The 21,585-nt window shown below is 40.8% G+C and overlaps 1 protein-coding gene and 1 long non-coding RNA gene across 3 annotated transcripts in view; one reads left to right on the top strand and one right to left on the bottom strand.

The window, feature by feature from the left end:
* The window catches only part of LOC130147564 (uncharacterized), a 46,178-nt gene extending 42,965 nt beyond the window's left edge, over nucleotides 1-3,213 (bottom strand). The window contains exons 1-2 of the long non-coding RNA XR_008821279.1: nucleotides 2,911-3,213; nucleotides 1,066-1,167 (exon numbers count right to left, since the gene is read on the bottom strand). This is a non-coding gene — a long non-coding RNA (uncharacterized LOC130147564). The remainder of the gene's footprint in view (nucleotides 1-1,065; nucleotides 1,168-2,910) is intronic.
* A 149-nt stretch (nucleotides 3,214-3,362) lies between these two features.
* Nucleotides 3,363-21,585, top strand: part of CRPPA (CDP-L-ribitol pyrophosphorylase A) — a 125,724-nt gene continuing 107,501 nt past the window's right edge. For both annotated transcript variants that reach the window (XM_056334914.1, XM_056334915.1), the window contains exons 1-2: nucleotides 3,363-3,885; nucleotides 11,252-11,531. In XM_056334914.1, the coding sequence (XP_056190889.1) occupies nucleotides 3,719-3,885; nucleotides 11,252-11,531 (447 nt within the window). In that variant the 5' untranslated portion in view covers nucleotides 3,363-3,718. The remainder of the gene's footprint in view (nucleotides 3,886-11,251; nucleotides 11,532-21,585) is intronic.

The raw sequence follows: 21,585 nt of genomic DNA on the forward strand, positions 1-21,585 counted from the left end.
TATGTATTCACAGAATGCCACTGTGATTCATGTTACTATGAAATGAATATGAAAAAGATGTAAAACCAAAAATCCCGATGTTCTTAACTCATGCTAAGACACAACATAAATTGACAATGATGTTAAATATGCTCTTCTTTCTGTGTCACTGACTAAGAAAACAGAAAATAAAAGGAGAATAGCAGTAACAAGGTCAGTCTAAACAAGAACCCAAGAATCTATATTGAAAGGCTTCCTGAAGAATCAACAGGTGCTATCAACACAAAACAAGAATCTTTTGACTCCATAGGGACTGTGGAAAAGCATGAAAACCTCTGAAGCACCTGACATTCAAGTGCAGCCAAAAGCAGCTTCAAAGTGCCATTTGGCTGGATCAACAAATCTCACCGCAAATATACATCATTTTGGATGACACTGAAGTCTGCAATCATCAAAGTTATTATATTTGATAATTTCTTCTGGACAGATCAAGCTTTATCCATCTAGCATAATAAGGAAAATGGGCTTCAGAACATGAACAGAACCAATTTTGGCATGTGATCCTCTTTCCTCGATCTCTCTTGCCTTTTAATCCTTCACAGAAGAAATTAATATGCATGAAAAAAATGCAGCGAGGAAACACTGGCTGGGCAAGAGAGGAGGTACTAAATGCAACAGACTGTTGGAGCAGGGGAAGAAGTGCACAACGATAATGTCAAGAAGAAAGGGGAAAAGAATTCTAAAGGTTGTGTTTGTTTTTCGAAATGTCCTACTTACCTACCCCTCAGAACCAATGTACAATAGGAAGAGCCATGGGAACCCAAGAGGCCTTATTTTGCTCCTTATAATAATGCAAACAAGAAAAAAGTCCAGAAAATCAGCTACAGTTGACTAGATTAATGCCTGTGCTCTTTATGAATGGAAGTATGAAGACCAGAATATCTGTCACACTGAAAAAAATGAAAAAAGTGGGAATGTCGCAGAACAACCTCCCATGACCATGCTTGTATATAACTGCTGCAAGAAAAAGTCAGAATTATGTAACCTATGTGATGCAAGATGATTGTGGATGCTTGAGGTGCCTACCTCAAGAAGAAAAATTCATTTTGGGCATCTGATAACAAAGAAGCAATGCTGAGTGTATGGCAATCTGCACAGAGCGGAAGAGTCAGGGCAAACTTGGAAGTCCTGAAAAGACACAACAGACAAATGCATGCTGTCAGGAATTAGGTGTAGAGAAATATTTTCCAAGAAATGTAAGACCCACTGAAAGGAAAAGAAACAGGTAAACACACTTTCTGAGCCAACGGATTTTCTAAAAAAAATCCCACATCATAAATGGTCCTGAAGACAATGAGACCAATACTTGTCAGGAGGAAGGCAGTTAAACTTCTAGCTAATGCTTTCACTGATGGCAAAGGCCTCCATTCCAGAAGTTTTTCAGCAATGTGTATAACTCTTCATTCTTTCCTTTTTTTACATGACCAATTCCTTCATTCCTGTGATAATACATTTTTTCCTTACAGAAGCTTTTTGAGACATTGTTATTTAGAAGGCACATCTGTATGTTTTCATTTAAAATGTTTTCCTTTGTTTACCATCACTCTCTCCCATGTTTCTCTGCATGGCAGCAGCTGATGTGATTTCTGTTAATTGCCGTAACTGACAAGACACCTCTGCATGTAAAGTGCCTATTCTCTATTGTACCGTCCAATTTTCCGGGACTTTCCTGCTATTGCATTTATCAAGGATACCTGTGAACTTTGCCTTTGCTAGCAGGGATCACTTCACTCCTATTGTATGACTCCTACTTATGATGTCTTTGCAATCCCATATGATCATTTTACCCTAGTCCACAGCTGGCACTACCTAAACAGCCCAGCTGAGACATAACAAACTTCCTTCCATGCTGCTGCTTCTATCAGATCTACTCCTCAGAAAAGTCTCCATATGTGCTTTACTTAGGTTCCTCTTAACATAACTAAGAGAAACCTAAAAAGCTGTAAGTTAGATTCTCAAAGATATAAAGGACAGCTGAAAAAAAATCTGCAGACTCTAAAGCCTCTGGTCATTTTAGGATAGCCTGCATATAAATCACACATTTTTTTCCTAAAAATACTGTCAGAGGACAGTGTTAGGGCCCTTGGTGCACCCACCCTCCTTAAGTTTAATTGGCTAAGTTAAGAAGTTTAGCCTGCTAAGTCCAAAGTCAGCTCTTTCACTAATACTACCAATTACAAAGAAAGCTAAAAACAAGGGCCTGACCCTCCTTTCCTCCTTTTCCCTTGGGAGCTACTTTTAAGCAAGGTCTTTATTGTTGACCCCCTATGTCTACACTTGGTTGGGTGCCTCCCTGACCTTCACCCACACCCATTGCTCAGCTTCCTGGCTTGCCCTGGGACCTGCTGCCTCTCTGAGACCTTGCTAGGTGATCACTGGATTATGCCTGACCCCAAGGGCCCGTTCCTGACCCCGACTCATGTTTAACATCCTGTCTTCTTGCCGGTGGGGCTACTGCTCTTGCCTGCCTTGATAGTGTGCTCTGCTCCAGCCTCCCTTCCCTTTTGGAGTCGCTGGCCCTCACTGCTTCCCAATAAGCACCAATAAGCTCACAAGAGGTTTTTTTCAGACTTGTAAGGCTATCTTTACAGTGAAATATCCAAAACTTTCAGATGAGGACAGGGTGTAGCAATAGTATTTAACTACAAGGGTGTAGCAATAGTATTTAACTACACTCAAGTTACAGCCTAGAGATGTACAGTGAAGCCAGCCATGGCAACCTGAGACATACTTCTTGGATGACAAATGTGTGACCTGCTGCGCAGCAAACCCCCTCCTCCTGGGAATTTTCTGATCAACCTGTCTCAGCTCCTGCCTACAGTAACACCGTAAGATGAACTGGAACATGCCGGCTTCTCCCAGTGAACTCACCGCTGCTATTTCAATCTCTCCCTCCTAGGATTAAGGGCAACATACACCATAACTTGGCAGGCGTCCCGGCCAGCCTGTGGAGAAGCAGCCGTCTCCCGGCCGGGGCTCGTACGAAGGCGGCGGGCCGCGGTCCGGCCCGCCTTCCCCTCGCCTCCAGACACTTCACTTCCTCACTGGGACAGGGCACCCCGCCCCGGCCAGCGGCGGCCGACACGGCCCGCACAGAGGCGGCGGCCCCGCGCAGCGCGGGGTGACCGGGGACCGGGGTGGGCGGCGGCGCCACAGCCGCGGGCTCCCCACAGCTCCCACCGCCCCCTCACAGCGCCCCGCCCCGCCCCGCGAGCCCCCGAGCCGCGCGCTCCCCGCCGCCGGCACCGCCCACCCCGGCTCGCCGCAGGCTGGCGCAGCCCGGCCCGGCCGCGCATGCGCTGTGCGGTTCACCGGCGCGGCGGGCATTAAAGAGCTGGTGGTTGTGGTGCCTTGTTTGTGCGCTGCTGTGTGCCCGCTGGCTCCCTACGGCCTGCCCCGAGCGGCCGGGCGGGCACCCGACCCCACCGGGGTCCGGGTGCACGCGGCGGGGCTGGCCGGCCGCGCCTGGGCCCGCACGGCTCCGCAGAGCCTCGCGCAGCGCGGGGTGGGTGAGGAGTTAGGGCCCGGTCCCCGCTGGGGGCAGGCGAGCGGGCGGGCGCTGGATTCTTTGGATTGCGGACGTTGCGGGCAAATAAAACACGCGGGCGGGCGGTTGCGCGATCCGGGCCGCGTTCCTGCTGCCGGGGGGGCGGGGAGGGCGAGGAGCGGCCCCGCGCAGATGGAGCCCAGCAGCGGGAGCCGCGGCGCCGGGCCCGCCGTCATGCCGGTGGCGGCTGTGCTACCGGCGGGCGGGAGCGGGGAGCGCCTGGGTGGCGCCACCCCCAAGCAGTTCTGCGCCGTGCAAGGGAGGCCGCTCGTCAGCTACACGGTGCGGGCGATGGAGAGGTAACGAGGCAGGCGCCGCTCGGCTCCGGGTCCGCGCCCTGCGGCCGTTCCCGCCGGTCCCCCGCCGTGCCCCCAGTCCCCAGAGAGCCGCTGGCAGCCGCCCTCGCTCAGGCCCTGGGCAGCCCGGCGCGGCCGCGCTTCCGAGGCCTTGGTTTTGCGTTTCGGTGGGATCTCTTTCCCCCCCCCGGTCAAAACGTGTAGTGAGTGACGGAGTGGCCGGGGGGGACGGCCTGGTGCGGGCCGGGGGCGCTGGGAGCTGTGGCCGGGCAGGCTCCGTCGTCCCGGGTGGCTCTCCTCTCGCCTCAGCCCTGCCAGCGCCCTGAAGCTGTGTCACTTGCCATTTTTGCTGGGTGACTGTTGGGAGGCCCTCACCCTCAAAGCTCCGGGGTTTCTGCAACTGCAGTGGCTGGTTTGGTGAGCTACGGGCCTACCACAGCCATTTGAGATAGTCATAAAACTATCCAGAGGCCTTGAAAAAAAGGTCTCTTCAGCCATAGCCACTGGAGATGGTTTTACTAGCGTCCAGTACTAGCATTGAAAATAGATCTGCTCCTCATAGTGGGATGAACTCAGTGGCCTACAGCTTTGCGTTATGCTTCGCCATTATAGTTCATGGTGGAGCGCCCTGCTTCAGGAGGAAGCTGAACCGCGCCCTTGACTGTGTTTAAGGTACAGTCACAGGGCTGGATGTCGACAGCTCACATAGCGTGAGATCGCATGTGTAACTTTTCTTTGTTTGTGTTGGAGCAAAGCATTAGAGTAATGGGATATCTCAGCAGTCAGGTTTTCCCTTTTCGTAAGACTGTTGAATTCTAGGCATGTGACTGACAGTTAATATATTATTGTCAAATGTTAACATAATGTAAGTCTTGTATCTAGTGTCACTTGAAACACTGCAGGTAAGGAGTGGAGTGTCAGATGTATTCTGGATGTTTTGCAGTAACTTGCAGAAAAAGACCTTTAGATTTTAGAGAGAATGAATGGGAAGGAGTGGAAGGTGGTGAAAAGAAATGGAATTGCCAACATCTCCCAAAGTTCTTAACTCATGGAAACTTGTACAACATCAGAATTGGGACTCTTTTTCCATTCCCACCCAGAGAGGCTTCCCTCAGGTCACTTGTTACTTTATGAAAGAAATATTGCTTGTTTTCTTTATTTAACTTTCAACAGCAGCCAGTCACAAAGCTAAACACATCAGTGAGCAAAACCTCCAATCCAAAGCTTGTCACAGCTGTAATATCTGCCAAAATGTCATGGGAATCTACAGAGAAGAATAATGTCTTCACTTAGTGTATTGGAGACCTGAAAAGAGAACAGAGTGAGGTTTGGGAAGGAAATGATATTCATAGGAAAATAAAACATTATTCATTAAAAAAAAAAAATATCTTTCATATTTGCTGCCAGTGAGCTCTGGGAAAATAACAGTTCTTTGAGCAACAGTATTATATTTATGTCCTAAGGCTGCAAAAAATTAAAGGTTGAATTCTAGTTGTACAGTCCAGCTGGGCGCTTGATGCCAAGCTGATTGTTGAGAACAACAACCTAGTGCTTTTGCTTAACTTCAGTAGTGCAATAACTAGTGCCAGTGCTCTCACAGGCAGAGCTTTCTGCCATCTCTGTACTGAGTTGGATTGTTAGCTGGTATGTGTGTGTATGGGAGTTGGGAACAGATGTACTCTAAAGCTCAGAATGGCTTTCATTTTAATCTCAATACTTCCGACTCTGAAATTGCAGAGGAGGTACCTTGTTCTTTGTGTGAACGCGTGTGCAAAAATGTAATATTGAGGAACTGCAGTTTATCACATAATCTGTCACCCCGAAGTGGCATGTTTTCTGTTTAGCTTGATACTGTCTTCTGATGTCTGTTGTTTACCTGCTGTAATTGAATGAGTCATTGACTCACTAGCCTGTAATAACTTTCACTGAACCGGTTATCTCAGCTACTGAAGCTATTTTTGAGGGTTTTTTAATCTGTAAAAAAATGTAGCAACATATAGACAGAAATACAGGAGCAAATCAAGATTTCGCAGCAGCTTTGCATGTGGTTATTAAAAATCAGGAGAAAAAGATTTTTACACTGTTCAGCTGAAAGTAGTGAGAATCTTAGTGGTGTGGAAAAGCTGGCAGACAAGACAAGAGCAGACATGAACGAATAAGCAGTGCATCCTGTTGGATAGGATGACAGCATGTAGAATGTTGGCCTGCCAATAATAACCAAAGATGATGCCCTTAGGAAGAGGAGGTGAGAAAAAATACGGTGAGGAGAAATGGTTGGTTTTTATTGCCAGTACAGTGACGCTGATAGGAAGGTCAGGTCCTACCTTGCAGGTAAAATTGAAGTGTGTTAGAGAACTTAAATGGCTTTTTTTCCCCTTGGAGTTGTTTCTGCTTTTGTTGAACGACGCAAGGCTTTTGCATCAAGTTCAACAGAACTAGAATGACATTCCTCCATTTTGCTTCTGTACACACTAGTAGGGTTCTTCCTTAATTTTAGTTTGTGTGTGTGTTTGTTTAGAGTAGAACCTTTCCAATTCATTTTCTGAGATGGGGGGAGTCTCAGCTCTGTGGGCATATGCACACACATTTTACTAAAGCTATAGAGAGGAAAACAGACCAAGGTAAAAGTTGATTTAAAAACAATTGTGGGACAAATAAACTGCTGCTATTTTTGCTATGCTCAACTTTCATCAGTTGTTGAAAGTGCAGTGAGAAGTTACTAAGGAGGAAAGCGGAGTTAATACCTGGCAGAGTAAACTTTTTTTATAAAGGTTTCAGGCAGTTTTGTTTACTTTGTTTACTGTAATGCAGCCTTTTAAAACAAGCATCACCTGGGGGAAGCTTCCAAAGAACTGCCTCTTCAAAAGTGTCTTCTGTATTCATTTGCCAAATATTTTTCCCTGTTGGCTGATTCATGCTCAGTGGCTCTACAGGTCACACAGTTGCGGTTTTGTTAAAAATATCTATTGTGATGGTTCTTTTTGTGTAGTTATCATTAGCTTATTATTTAAATTGTTTATGAACTAAAAATAATCAAATTGTTTTAACTTTATGAAGGTATCTTTGTTATCTTGTCTGATTAGTAAGGAACATTTTCTTTTAGGAAAAAAATGAATGGCTTCTGTACGTGAGATGTTCAAAACTTCCTTACAGTGTTCACAGTGTACCTGTGAAACTTTTCAGACTTAAAAGCTGTCTGCTTTTATTTTTGTACTGTAAAAGATACATATGTATTTATATATTTTTTCATATATTAATGAAATATGTCATCAAGCTGTTACAAAGCAAAAGGAAGTTATGCTTGTTTTCTACAAATGCATTTTGTGCTTGACAGTTCTTTTTCTCATTTGATGCTTGAATAATAAGATCAGCGAAAGTAATGCAATGATTTATCTTGTACCTCTGAAGAGTTTCTGTGGCAGTGAAAGATCACATCCTGTGCTACTAAAGCTGTCTCAGCACTGACTGCCTGGTTCTGGCCTTGCTTTGCTGGTACCACTGATGATTTCAGTAGGTTATATGTTAAACAGGCTGTTACTGGTCTAAGTAGGAGTTGCAGACACACAGATTTCGGGCTCTGCGCTGGTTTGTATGTGAATCAACAGCTAGAGGGTTAAACCTCAGTCCCGTTTGTACCTGAGCGTGCCGTTTGGGTGATACAGTCTCAGAGCATAACTCATTGGTTATTTCACTTCCTCTGCAGTCTATTTTGTGAAGTAATAGCTTAATCTGTTGTTCAGTTAGTGAGCTCCTTTTCTTTGAGTTCTAGCTCAGCTAATATAAATGTATGTACTTTTGTTTGAAATTTAATGAAACGACACTATTTTCTACTAGGCAGTTGGTCTATCTGTAGGTGATAAGGACAGTTACAGGAAACAAACATATGGTCCTTTTCTGCCTCATTGTTTTCCATGTACTAATATTGATGTCCTCCCAAGGCAGTTGTAAAGTGATTATAACTGGGTTGTTAATTTTGTTTCGTTTGATCAGACCTGACTTTCCGTTTCAGAACTACGGCCTATGTTGTATGGAAGCCCTAGAGGTCTGTATGAAGTGCTTGTTAAAGCACATTAGGGTAGTCTCATCTTTTTCAGGCCTTGTGCTAATTCCTTCTGAAGCGTGCGTTATCTTGCTCTAATATTACAGTTATAAAATGGAAAGAGTGTTTACTATTTTTGAATTGATTTTGAGCTGGTCCTGAGCTGCTTGTTACTTTAGTATGAAATCTTTCTGAAGAGTGTGACAAATTGAGGGAGGGGAAAAAAAAATCCATTTACTGCCAGATTGAGTGTATACTGATATCCTTCTACTTCATTGAAACAGTTTGAAACATTTCCATAAGCAGATCTTTAAAAGAGTAACCACCTGTGTGGTGCACAGTTCTCACTTGTGAGAATTTTTAGTATACTTAACTGGGTTAGTACTTTTCATGACTTTTGGCGGGACACGTTAGGCTTCAAAACCTGAGCTGTTCTTGTACCTAATCAGTCTAGAGGATACCTTTATACTCCTATATGAATAGGTTGCATCTCTAAATCCCAGCTCTAATTATTTGCACATTAGTCCAGAATGAGTTTAAGGATGACATCCTCCAGTTTATAAATGTGTTTATCCAGACACAGGGTGGAGCTGTGACCGCATCCTGTCACTTTTCGGTGTATTGTATCACTGGAGGCCTTGAGCCATCCCACCCACCCTGTGCGGAGATTTATCTTAGGCTGGCCAGTACTTCTGTTCTGTTCCCTTCTCAGAAGATGCTGTGTACTTACTACCCAATTGCTTCATAATCTGTTTCATTTGACTCCAGAATGGGAGATGTCAGTGCTTTTCTTACACAGTCACTAGTGAATGTGCAGACTGTCTACTGTTTCTGGGAGCCCTGTAAGGCTATAGCCTTTCTGCAAATAGAAGTGCAAAGCCCTTATTTTCATTTAGTCTGAAATAACTCTTCTTGAATTTTCCTTTATTTAAACAAGTGATTCTCAATATTCAAAGGAGGAACTGAGATTAATTTAATTAGTTTGCTCTAGTTCTTAGTTGAAGTAATGCAGAGGTGTTAAGTTTTGTGGCTAAATATAAGACTATGCCAGGACTCATTTGAAAGATTTGAAAACCTTTTGATAAACCTGTGGTGAGTGATGAGTTGAAATGAAACTGGAGACCATATGACTTCAGATTTTACATTTGAACAACTTCAGTTCTTAAATGCTGAGGATATGTTGGTTTGCCTGTATTTTCTGCTTTTGTTAATAATGAAATGAACATAAGGACAATTATTTTTCTTTTCAAGAATGCTAATAGCACTTACATTATCTTATTTTTAATGGTTATGTTTAAATTAATTGAAATAACTTTCCATAGATTTTTATTAATTACAAAAATGCCATACATAAGGTGGAATATGCTCTGTTGTTTCACATAATTCTAGGGGAGTGGTTTTGTATCACAGATAACTTTGCTTTTGGAGTAAGGATAGTTCCTAGGCAATGCCTTCTCATGTGGTGTTGCAGAAACAAATACCTTGAGCCTGTATGTTTCTGTACTGTAAACTTCTTACTCTTGTTTTTCCAACTGGAAGTATTTACTACCTTAGTCTGTCTTGTGTCTGCAAAATTAGTTTCGATGCCTTTACAAGTTTTAGTTGAGAGCGTATACCATACTTGTCTCCCTTTCTAGTTGGATGTGTAGGCTATGCATAAGTAATTTTATTATAATAAATAGTAAATTGTTTTTGTAATTGTTGCTCATCTGATGAGTTTCTTGTCTGTCATGCCAGAAAACCCTCCTGTCATCTGTGTAGACACAGAAAGGAAATGCAATCTGAAATCCTTTTTTATGCTTTCTACATAGATTTGGGAAATAAGGCACTCCAAATAGCTGGATTTGAATTATGGTATTTCTGTTGTTTTGAAGTATGGTATACCATGTGTGACTATAATTTGTATTTCTGAGTCCTTTAATACAAGTATGACTTCAGCCTAACTTCAGTTATGACTGATTTTAACCTTGTGGGTTTTAGGTCATTCTCCCCCTGCACCAGCCTTCAGCTGTAGAGCGATGCTGATACCAACAGTAAAAGCTTGAACTTCTCTGAAAAAATAGGCTTTTCATATTTTCATATTATGGCAATTTTACCTAGCATAGCTATGTTTTTACACTTTGCTAGCTTCCTAGAGCAGAAACCTTCGTGTGCGTATATATATATTTTTTCCCCCAAACTACCAGTATGTTTCCTGTTACTATTCAGGTGTCACAGTTTTGATTCGTTAGCAATCTGTCATTCACTGCTTATACCTATCTTGGCAGTGAACTTTGTTTCAGAGTTTTTCTTGATTCTCTTATTCACTTGTACACAGTTGTGCTGGTTTTGGCTGGGGTAGAGTTAATTTTCTTCATAATAGCTAGTATGGGGCTATGTTTTGGATTTGTGCTGGAAACTGTTGATAATTCAGGGGTGACTGTAGTTATTGCTGAGCAGTGCTTGGACAGAGCCAAGGACTTTTCTGCCCTTAATACCACCCCAGCAGGAAGTAGCTAGGAGTGCACAAGAAGTTGAAAGGGGACACATCTGGGACAGCTGACCCCAACTGACTAAAGGGATATCCCATACCATATGATGTCATGCTTAGCATATAAAGGTGGGAAAAGGAGGAGGAAAAAGGGGACATTTGAAGTTTATGGCGTTTGTCTTCCCAAGTAACCGTTACACGTGATGGAACCCGGCTTTCCTGGAGATGGCTGAGCACCTGCCTGCCCATGGCAAGCAGTGAAAGAACTTGGTTTGCTTTGCTTGTACACATGGCTTTTGCTTGCTTTACCTATTAAACAATCTTTATCTCAACTGACATGTTTTTTCACTTTTCTGATTCTTTCCTCCATCCCACTGGGGATGAAGTGAACAAGCGCTTGGTGCTTAGTTGCCAGCTGGGGCTAAACCACAAGAACAGTGTACCAAACAGTAGAACATGGAGTATTCCAGGTCCCAGGATTTACCAGTTTATTGGAGACTTGAATTTAGAGAAAGCTAGAACAACAGATTGTAGCTGATCGATTTAGAAGTTACTGAAGATTTATCCAACTTTTTTTGCCTCTTCTCTGCAAATTGGTTGTTGGAAGCAAGTTGCTTCCCAGAATTCCAGTTAACTTTGGTTGACATCCATTATTAGTATAGATCCTCTCATGTAGCTCTTCCTTTGGGGGTGGAGTGCTAATACATGCACAAAAACATGGACTTGATTATATTGAGAGATTGATTATTTAGCCATCTTGGGTTCCTTTTGATGTGAATTTCTCTGTTTCATGGAGATAGCTGTGCTTTTATTTAGTCCTTCATGTCTGCTTTCTCTGTTTTCTGTACTGTTTCTTCTAGGATAAGTTGGATATCCAACATTATTGTGGTGGTCTCTCCTGAAAATATTGAAACAATGAAGTCTATCGTTGAAAAATATGGCCACAAAAGAGTTATGATAGTAAAAGGTGGAATAACTCGTCACCGGTCAATTTTCAATGGCCTGAAAGTATTTTCAGAGAATGAATTTTCCAACCAACTGCTCCAGAAACCAGAAGTAGTGATTATCCATGATGCTGTGAGACCGTTTGTTGAAGAAGATATTCTTTCAAAAGTGGTTATAGCTGCTAAAGAACATGGGGTAGGTACTACACAGCAATGTGACTCTGCAATGTCATTTATACTGTAGAGTGTAAAATCATGATTGGTAAATAAGGATTTTTTTCCCCAGCAATTGTATTAATACATTGATTTTAAAGTAGAACAGATTCAGAATCCCTGTTACACAGAGAGGTCAGATGGGGGAGGGAAACATTTTTTAAATGCCACAGTTGTTATTTGCTACAGGGAATAATTATTGCCATAGAAACTATCAGTAATATTGAATTAATCAGCAATTTGTTAGTTAAAAGGTAGATTGCATGAATATAGTTCACCTTTTTTTCCATGCAGAATTCTCACCTAATGCTAGAGTAGTTCAGTTAGTGATTACTAATAATAATCAAAGGGAGTACTGCATTGATTGACTCACAAACTTTGTGTTTTCCTCTCAAACTTGCATGCGAATCCTGAGTAAGTGGCAAGAGACCTATCTGTATTAACGCTAAATTCTTCTAGAATCTGTAAGCATTGCAAACTACTGGGAAAAAGGGGAAGCAGAAAGCTTCCGACTGTAGGTTTGAGATCCTCCTGGCCATTGCTGCATCTGAGGACTGGGAATATGCACAGGAACCAGAAAGATTTCTGAGAAAGTAAGTGATATGTGAAAGGGAAGAGTTGGTAGAAGTTGTTATGCAAGTAGAATAGTAGGGTTATTAAAGGCATGCACTAGCAACAAGAGGAATTGGTTGATAAACTGGCTGACAAGACAGGGAGGTAAGAAATTATGACTTAGCCACAGGCTTGTTTGTTACCTTTACCTTGCACTTCAGTTCTCCATTAATAAGGTAATAGAATGCTTTCCTACTTCAAGGGGTTGATTTGAGGTAGAAGTCATTAGTGACTGCAGATTGTTGAGGTATTAGAAAGCTAGGAAAATCTGCCACTGCTTGTCTTCTTTCAGGAAATGAGGTAAAAGATAAGCTAATCATCAGATGACTTGTGACTTTGACAGTGGAATAGAGTCCAAAGAATTAACTGTGATATTTCCTTAGCACTCCTCCACCTTTTTTTGAAAGCTTGTAGTGTAAAATGGGAATGTACAACTTGTTAAAATATTGATTATGAACGTTAAATCATGTAAGGTCTTTCAGAACACTTAGAAATGTAAATATATTGAGCTTCTTACTAGTAGGCCTGTACTTGGCCTTAATGAGATTAATAATTAAGATTGGCTTAACTAGAAATGGCAATAAAGTAGAAACTCTGCTCTATAGTTCTCAGTGATACAGAACATAAGTTTCCAGTCATTAAAACTTAAGTTCCATTAGAATTTTAACAAGTTTTTTGACCTTTCTCATATAGCACAAAATAGCATTCCAGAATTGATTCTCTGCCAAAGATTTTAAAATGGATCCCCTTTGTAAATCTGTTTTGAATGTGATTCTTTGAGAGTAGTAGGAGAATGGGGTTAATTGTAATCATGAAAAGAGTAACTGTTTTCTGAATGTGTTTGTGTGTAGATGTCTTTGCCCATTATAGTATATCATATCTCATTTGTTCTTCTGTTTTCAGTTTTTTAACTTGTTCACTTTTTCTTGAAACTTGTGTGATTTTAATGTAATATTTTTTCCTGGTTTTCTTTTTAATTGAGTGTAAGACATCTTCAGTAAAATAGTCTCCACTGACTACCTCAAGGCGGTGTTGTCTAGTTAATCTGAACTTCTGGCTGGCAAATATATCCTTACCTAGATCACTGAAATATCGTTTGATCTCAAAAAGGTGATCTTACACATTTGTCATAGGTTTTTTTTTCATTGTAGAATATGTCTGAAATGTGCATGTTATTTATTGGTTCTCTGGTGGTTTCCCGTGTTGGCTTAGATCCACTGAGTTCAGTGAGGCAAGGCCGTCAGAGAACTGGACTCCAGAAGATGTTAGCTATTCATGTTACCTGACAAAGTAATTGAATTAAGGAACATGAGAAGGACTTCATTTTATGTAACAAATTGGAAAAACTTCCTGCCAGAGAGAGGTGGCTGTCTTCAGTTGACAACTATAGAATTCTGAAGGACTAATGACTGGAAAGCTAAGACACTCTCTCAAAACTAACATGGATGGTTTTGAATATCAGAAAAAAATTGATCAAGAGAGGCTATCATCTTTAGTTCTTCCTATAGTCACATTCTTTGCATATCTATAAGGGAGTAAATTCTTCAATCTTTCAGTACAAAAAGTAATTACTTCCTTTTGCATTATGTAGAAAGGCACAAAACCTGGCAGAAACATCATATTAAATCACTAGTGTAACAGGGGTAATGCTGTATTGTTGTTCATCTGCATACCATATAGATAGCATAATTATGAGAAGCTTTAATGTTCTTTAAAATGGCAATTGATCAAGTAAGTTACTGCACATCTAGCTGCCAATTGTCAGACAAATAAACTGCTTTATTACACTTACTAATCATTTTGTTATTTGCCTGTAGGAATCAAAAGGTGCACCTTATCCAGAACTAGTAAATTATGCCTTAAATCCCCCAAACAATCCCTTGATTATGTGAAAATATTACTTTGTAACCAATTAAATTCCATTTATGTTTTTTGGGTAATTTTTTAATTAAAATTACATGTTTCTAGAAACAAATTCTTTATTGCTTGTAAAAGTTGGGAAAAGTGGAAGCTTTGGAAGGCATCAGTCCAAAGCCTCTAGCAACATCTCATTGCCAACATTGCATTTTAAACAACATAACTAAAAAGAAAAATGCTTACAAGGGAAAAAATCAGGAAGGTGGGGGGAGAATTTGTCAGTTCTACTACTGAAAATTGGAAAAAAAAAGGCACATATAGTCAAAGACTTTGTAGTTAAACTAGATTTGTAAGTATAGTTTATTTCTTTGAAAGGACTGAATCAAACAGCATTTTTAAAAGCTGGTTTCTGGAAGCTGTCTAACATAATTACTTTATTCTCAGCTTTAGCAAAGATCTGAATGAAGCATATAGGCCAATACAGATGTGCAGGGCTACTCAATCTCATGGACTCTTATTCATATACACAATCAGTGAAAATAATACCCCTGGACAGAAAACAATACATACTATACTCAGTTTGTTCCTGTCTCTGAGTTTACTCAGACTCAATGCTACCATTATCAGTCTTTCTCTATTGGAAGCTTGGAGCAGAAAACATACACGCTGTTCTTTCACCCAGTTACATGAAGCATTTTATTTTGCTATCTATGATTGAGTTGCATTAGCAAAGTATGGTGGGTGACAAACCAAAAACCTTTTTTTTTTCCTGGTGGAGGAGGACTTCAGTGAATAAATAGGCTGATCTGGTGTGGTATACTTGAATGGGGACAGCAATGCTACAGCAGTTCTGCTCATTCTGTCCTTCCTTTGTTCTTTTTCTCTTAGAAGCAATTATCTTTTTGTGTTTTCTTATCTCCTCTGTTCGTACCATATATGGAATATTTTACATGTGAACTTTTTCCTCTTTGTTATGCTCAACCTGATTTTAGCCAGCTGTAAAGGCTGCATCAGTAACAGACCATCTTTGATTCATATTTATACAGTGAGTCATCTGAAGTCATCCTGTGCCTGTGTTCTCAGAGGTTCTGCTTTCATTCTGTGCTTGATACTTTGGGGGTCTCCTGCTGTCATGTCAGGCACTTGTGCAAAAGCAGAATCAAGAACTGAGGACATGCTACTGTCCTGACATGAACGTTATTCCGCTGATGGAATGAGTTCTGTAATTTAGGAGACTGACTTACGTCAGTGTAAAAATACATATTGATGAATTATAGGGGTGTAATACAGCAAATTTAGAAGAAAACAATTGAAGAGCTACATACTCTTAACCATGCTGAGGCACATGAAGGAGAGAGAGGTAATTTGAGACAACCAGCATGGCTTCACCTGAGGGCAAGTCCTGCCTGACCAACCTAGTGGCCTTCTGTTACGGAGTGACTACATCAGTGGGCAAGGGAAGAACTATGGATGTCATCTGTCTGTGTGTCTGTAAGGCCTTTGACATCCCCCACAACATCCTTCTCTCTCAGTTGGAGAGATGTGGATTTGATGGGGTGGACTGTTCAGTGGGTGAGGAATTGGTTGGATGGTTGCATCCAGAGGGTAGTGGTCAGTGGATCAATGTCCAAAATGGAGATGGGTGCCAAGTGGTGTCCCTCAGGGGTCTGTATTGGGACCAGTGCTGTTTATCGTCTTTATCAATGGCATAGGCAGTGTGGGGTTGAATGTACCCTCAGCAAATTTGCAGATGACACACCTGAGGGATGGGATGCCATCCAGAGGGACCTGGACAAGCTCAAAAAGTGGGTCTGTGTGAACTTAATGAGGATCAGCAAGGCCAAGTGCAGGGTCCTGCACTTGGGTTGGGGCAACCCCTAGTATCAATACAGGCTGGGGGATGAAGGGATTGAGAGCAGCCCTCAGAGGACTTGAGTGTACTGGTGGAAGAAAAGCTGGACACGAGCTAACACTGTGTGCTGTCAGCTCAGAATGCCAACAGTTTCCTGGGCTGCATCAAAAGAAGCGTGGCCAGCGGGTCAAGGGAGGTGAATCAGCCCCTCTGTTCTGCTCTGGTGAGACCCCACCTGGAGTGCTGCGTTCAGCTCTGGGGCCTTCAGCACAGGAAACACATGGACCTGTTGGAGAGGGTCCAGAGGAGGGTCAAAAAATCGATCAGAGGGATGAAACATCTCTCCTGTGAAGAAAGGCTGAGAGAGTTGGGGTTGTTCAGCCTGGAGAAGTGAAGGCTTTGGAAAGACCTTAATTGCAGCCTTGCAGTACTTAACAGGGGCTTATAAGAAAGATGGGGACAAACTTTTATCAGGGCTTGTTGTGATAGGACAAGGGGTAATGGTTTAAAATTAAAGGAGGGTAGATTTAGACTAGATGAAAGGAAGAAACTTTTTGCAGTGAGGGTGGTGAAACACTGGAACAGGTTGCACAGGTGACAGATGTCCCATCCCTGGAAATAGTCAAGGTCAGGTAGGACAGAGCTGTGAGCAACCTCATCTAGTTGAAGATGTGCCTGGTCATTGCAGGGAGATTGGACTAGATGACCTTTAAAGGTCCCTTTCAACCCAAGCTGTTCTATGATTCTACATTGTTGTGAAGATCAGAAATTATTCAGTAGGAAACTTTTCTGAATGTGTGAAGAAATCAAGTGTGGTTTTGCTGCTGTACAGAAAATAGGTACAGAGTGTATTATTCCTTTTTCAACTCTGTGGTAACGGATAACTATCAGAAACATAGTAATGTTTCCATAGTTTATGGGATTATTGGTCCCATAGAAAGTTATAACCTTCTCGGCCAAGTTGTTAATTGTTTTCTGTGTTGAATAGAGAACCAATATATTGTTAGCAAATACTTGAAGTCTTTGTCCTAACAAGTTATAGTGTTTGGTGGTAGGAAAGCACTGGTAAGGGGAGAAACAACTCTGCCATTTCCCAGTTTCAGATTAAGTGATTTAGGTGATTTATTGCATTCATTAGGAGGGATGCAACTCAACCAACTGAAATACATAAATCATCGACAGAAATCTGAATTATCATCTCCCTTCCTTTTTTGTAGCATTTCTATGCTGTACTAATGGAGCCAGCTGTGCCTAATACAACTAGTATTTAATCCTTTTTAAAAAAGTGGCTTAATCCCACATTTTTTAGCTTCTGGAAGTCTACACATACAGTAATTTTTACCTTTTTTTAGGTAGGATTAGGTTATCCTGTAAATAGTTTTTGAGCATAGCTTCCTGTACTTAAGGTTGCTGAGGTAATTTTTATGCAATGACTGTAAAATGTACCTCCTTTAAATTCAGAGAAACTATGTATATGACACGGCTGTGGATTTGAGGCTAATTGCAATCTGTATGCTTTATCTGAGAAAATACGACTTTGGAAAATGAAGCAGCTTTTAGAAAAGATGTGTGTAGTCACTGAGATTTCTCCTTCCTGCAGCAGATCAAAGGAGTAAAGAATACTTCCTTAAAATAAGGGAAATAGTAGTTTTTCCAGCATGTGTGAGGAGCTGAATAAAGGCCTTGGATTATTCTAGCCACTTCTACATGGCAAGATCTGGAAGGGATTCTTAGCCATATCTCTCGGGCTAAGGGTTAGACGTGCACACCTCCCTGAGTTTTTCCCTGTCTCACCAAATATTGCACTGAAAAGAAATTTTGAGTTTTCATCCAGAAATGCCCCCAGCTGCATTTTGGCTGAGTTTGTGATCTGGGTGGTTGTGGCAAGGACAACACCAGCCCTGCAGGTTAGGCAAAGCTTCTGAAAGCCAACTTGGCCCGCTTCATATGCTGTAAGTTTGCTGGACTGGTTCTGCGCTTATACTCCTGTTTGTGAGAAGGTAAGTGGGTTGTGGTACGGATAAAACTAAAACTGCCTTGAGGAGCATTGGAGCATGTAGGAGAGAATTCATTGAGGTATCAAATACATACATGCATGTATTTGAGCCAGACTTTCATGGTAAGGTATAATGATCCATTTTGCAAGATCCTTGATGACAGAGGTCTTAGATGAAGCTTGTATAAAGAGGTGACTTAAATTTTGAATCTAATGGGCTGTGAGAGGAAGAAGCTCGGGTGCAAGGTTTCCAGCAAGGAGAGGACACAAGCAGTTCCAAGAGAAGCAGCTGAGTGAATTCAGAAGGCAAAAACATTTGATCAGCAGGTGCAGAGTTGCTTAGGGAACTGCATGACCACAAACTATAGTGCCTGTGGTTTTGGTTGCTCAGGACTGTGTGTGGGGGAAAGAGTTATTAATAAAACATTGCAGTTTTGCATTTGGTTGATTAAATTGTGCAAGAGTCCTCCTACAACACCTCAGGATTTTTTTTTCTCGTTTCTTCATAATATGATGCAAATTGTGTGTTTAATGATATGCCGTGGATCAGTAGCCTTCACATCCTGGTCTTTTTGATTTTGTAATGATGTAGACTTTCTGGAGGTAAAATGTAACTTCTTAACTGTAATTGTAACTCTTGTGGCAGTAGTTGCAAGATTTCTACTCCAGTGGATATAAATGTGAACTCCTCTTTATACTGACTTACTCTAATATGCAAAATCCTTTGTGGCACACAGCACTCTTACTGATAGCTTTTGCAATGTAAATCAGTAATTAGGGTATGAAAGATGGCTTGCTGACTGCAAGATATGTTTCATGTTTTGTTAATGCAAGATAATACTATGCAGTCAAAAGAAAAAGTCTTGTTAATTTTGGAGGCAAAAATGATTGGTTTTGCGATTAGTTTTTATAGCAAATATTCTGTTTAATTTTTGCCACCTAGATTTGCAGTATAGCACTAATTAGAACAAGAAAGTGTTGGTAGCTCATCTTATGTTGAATGAATGCCAAAATTTAAAGCTGTAAGTATACTTTAAAATACTGCTAAAAACTATTGTTAGTATACTGGCCACATGATTTGCTTTGGAATGTTTAAATTGCTTAGACCGAATTTTACATCTTATAGAATCCATCACGATTGTATATAATATACAACTATTGCTGACAACTGAAAAGATTAAATATATTGTAAGAAAGTCTTGAAGCACTATACCAGCATGTGCTGCTCTTTAGGTGGGGGATGCTATGTGTGGTCTGGATCTTGTACTTAGTATGGGTCTTTGGTAGCATTATGCAGGCTCTATACAAACTTTGAAGTACTTTAAAAAAATATAATCTATCAAGAAGAAAACAAAACCTTAATAAATGAGAACATGTTGTTAAACATTACCAGTTATTGCACTGTGACAAAAATTAGCTGAATATGTTGACTAAAGTAATAAGACCTTATTTGGCTAAAAATACAATAAAACATATTTTATTGATTGCATTTATGGAAAACACAAAGTTCCTTGACCATTCTTGAATTTCTCACAAGGAATACGCTAGGAGAAATACTGGATAATTTGTATGACACCATTGAAGTTGTATATATTGGTTTAATCCTGCTAACTCTTGTAATTTTATTCTTTATTACATTAAAAATAGTTCATCTGATTTATGGCAGTAATTCATGATACAAGTGTAACATAAATGACATTCGTAAGACTGACTTTCAATCTGCTTTTTAAAAAAAATCCAATTTTAATATGAAATCAAAGTTTTACATAAATAGTTGTATTATTGTTGTTTGCAGTACCACTCTGCTTTTTCTTGGTGCATGTGTCTGGTCTTGGTTTTGTTTCTCCACATTCAGTATGTTGAGCTTGTTTTCAGTTCTGGTGTTGAAAAACCGCAGCCTGTGATATGCTGAGTTTAGTTCTGCTTTCTTCCTCTACCTTATATATGTATTTTCAGTTGCATATTCCTATTGTTCTGTCTTTTTGAGGGGAAACTTTCTGATTTTCTATGAGAAATCTTACTTTTTTTCACAGAACAACAAATAGAATTTAGCATGTTGTCTATTAGATCAAAATGGTACTTATACTGATGCTTAGAGGTAAATGCTTTAAATACGAAGAATAGAAATGTAAAGTAAAAATGTGCAGTCTTAATTTTTGAGCAACAGTTTCTGTTTTCAGTAATCTTCTTGAGTTTGCTGTAGCAAATTGGGGCTCTGACATGTCTTGATATACATGTACTATCCCCGGTTACTCAGATAGTATGTTCTGATAAAGGTGACCTCATTAGAAGAAATGTTTTCTTTTTCTTAAACAGTGTCATAAATATACATTACGTTTGTTTAAGGCATTCTGTGTCTTTGAAGTCAGTTCAATGTACAACATAGTGTCAGGTCATTAACATTGGATCAAAGTGTATATTAAATTTCTGATTAAACATCCCCTCTTTTGCAGCTAGGAATAAACACAATTATAACTTCTTCCTTCCTGGTGTTGGTTTAAGATTAACATGTGCCCAATTCTAGCGAGTTCGACTGTTGCTTGTAGCCAGCTGGATAAGCAGACTTTAAGGAAGTTAGGTGAAGTTTAGCATACAAGGCTTTTTTTCATAGTGTTCAAAACTCCTTACATCTGTTCTAATTAACTTTCTTTTTGTCTGGCTGATTATTAGTTTTAATATCTGTGTTAGACAAGGCTTGTTTAACGTTTCAACCAGTGCTGTCCTTGGGCAATTAAAAGCTGCCAGTACAAATATGTCAAGATAGTTGGAATTGGACTGGTTGGTGATACTGCCTACACAGAAGAAATTTTAGTGGGTATCTCACTAATGAGAATCAAAGATCCAGAAGCAAATTTCTAGTTGGATACACAACCCAGGCTGCAGATTTTACTTGTCAGTAGAAGAAATAGAGTAGAAGGCATCCTGTCCCCACCACAGCTACATGGTAGAGTCTGGGTGTGAGTGTGGGTGAAAGTGTGATATAGCGTGGACTCAAATTTGTGTTTCTGCATGACAATGAGAGTAGCTCTACCTTTATTGTGGTCTGCTATTCTTTACTGAGTCATCCTGGTTGTCCTGTAGTCCTGACTGCATGCCATATCTGGTCCTTCAAGAGAAACGTGCAGCTGAGGTACTGTTTGGGGTTGTCTTTTGGACGTGACATTAACAGAAGGAGTTGTGGGGGTGGATGGTGACAGGTTCAAGTTGAACCCATGCAGCCAGACTGCTGCTTTGCCTTGCTGTGGCAAGTAGGTGGGTTCTGGGTGCAGCATGACGTTATAACTGTGTGGTTTATGTGAAGGCTTGAATCAGTTTGGTTTGGAAGTTTGGCTAGTTTGGGCTTGAACATTTGTTCGCACCTAAGTTTAGAAAACTTTGCACATATAGCCAAATTGTAGTTAACTGTACTTCTGTATAGGAGTGGTAGCCTGTTCCTTTGTCTGTACCCCAATCTTTTCGATCCAAAAAAAATTGTTTTGCCAGGATTTATGTAGGTTGGAGGAGGAAATATTTCCATCTCTGCAGCAGAATCATAAAACTTCTCATATATTACTTCTGGTTATAGGGAGGATAAATTGTAGTCCTAGACAGCAGCTAGATACAAAATGCAGAAAAGGAAAAGAAAAAAGTAAGAAATAAAGATGCAATATTTCAATGCAGTACCTTGAATGTGCATTGAAAGAAATTCTCTTAATTGTTTTATTTTACAAAGATGGTTGT

The sequence above is a fragment of the Falco biarmicus genome, chromosome 4 (assembly GCF_023638135.1).
Source record: "Falco biarmicus isolate bFalBia1 chromosome 4, bFalBia1.pri, whole genome shotgun sequence".
Classification (NCBI taxonomy): Eukaryota; Metazoa; Chordata; class Aves; order Falconiformes; family Falconidae; genus Falco; species Falco biarmicus.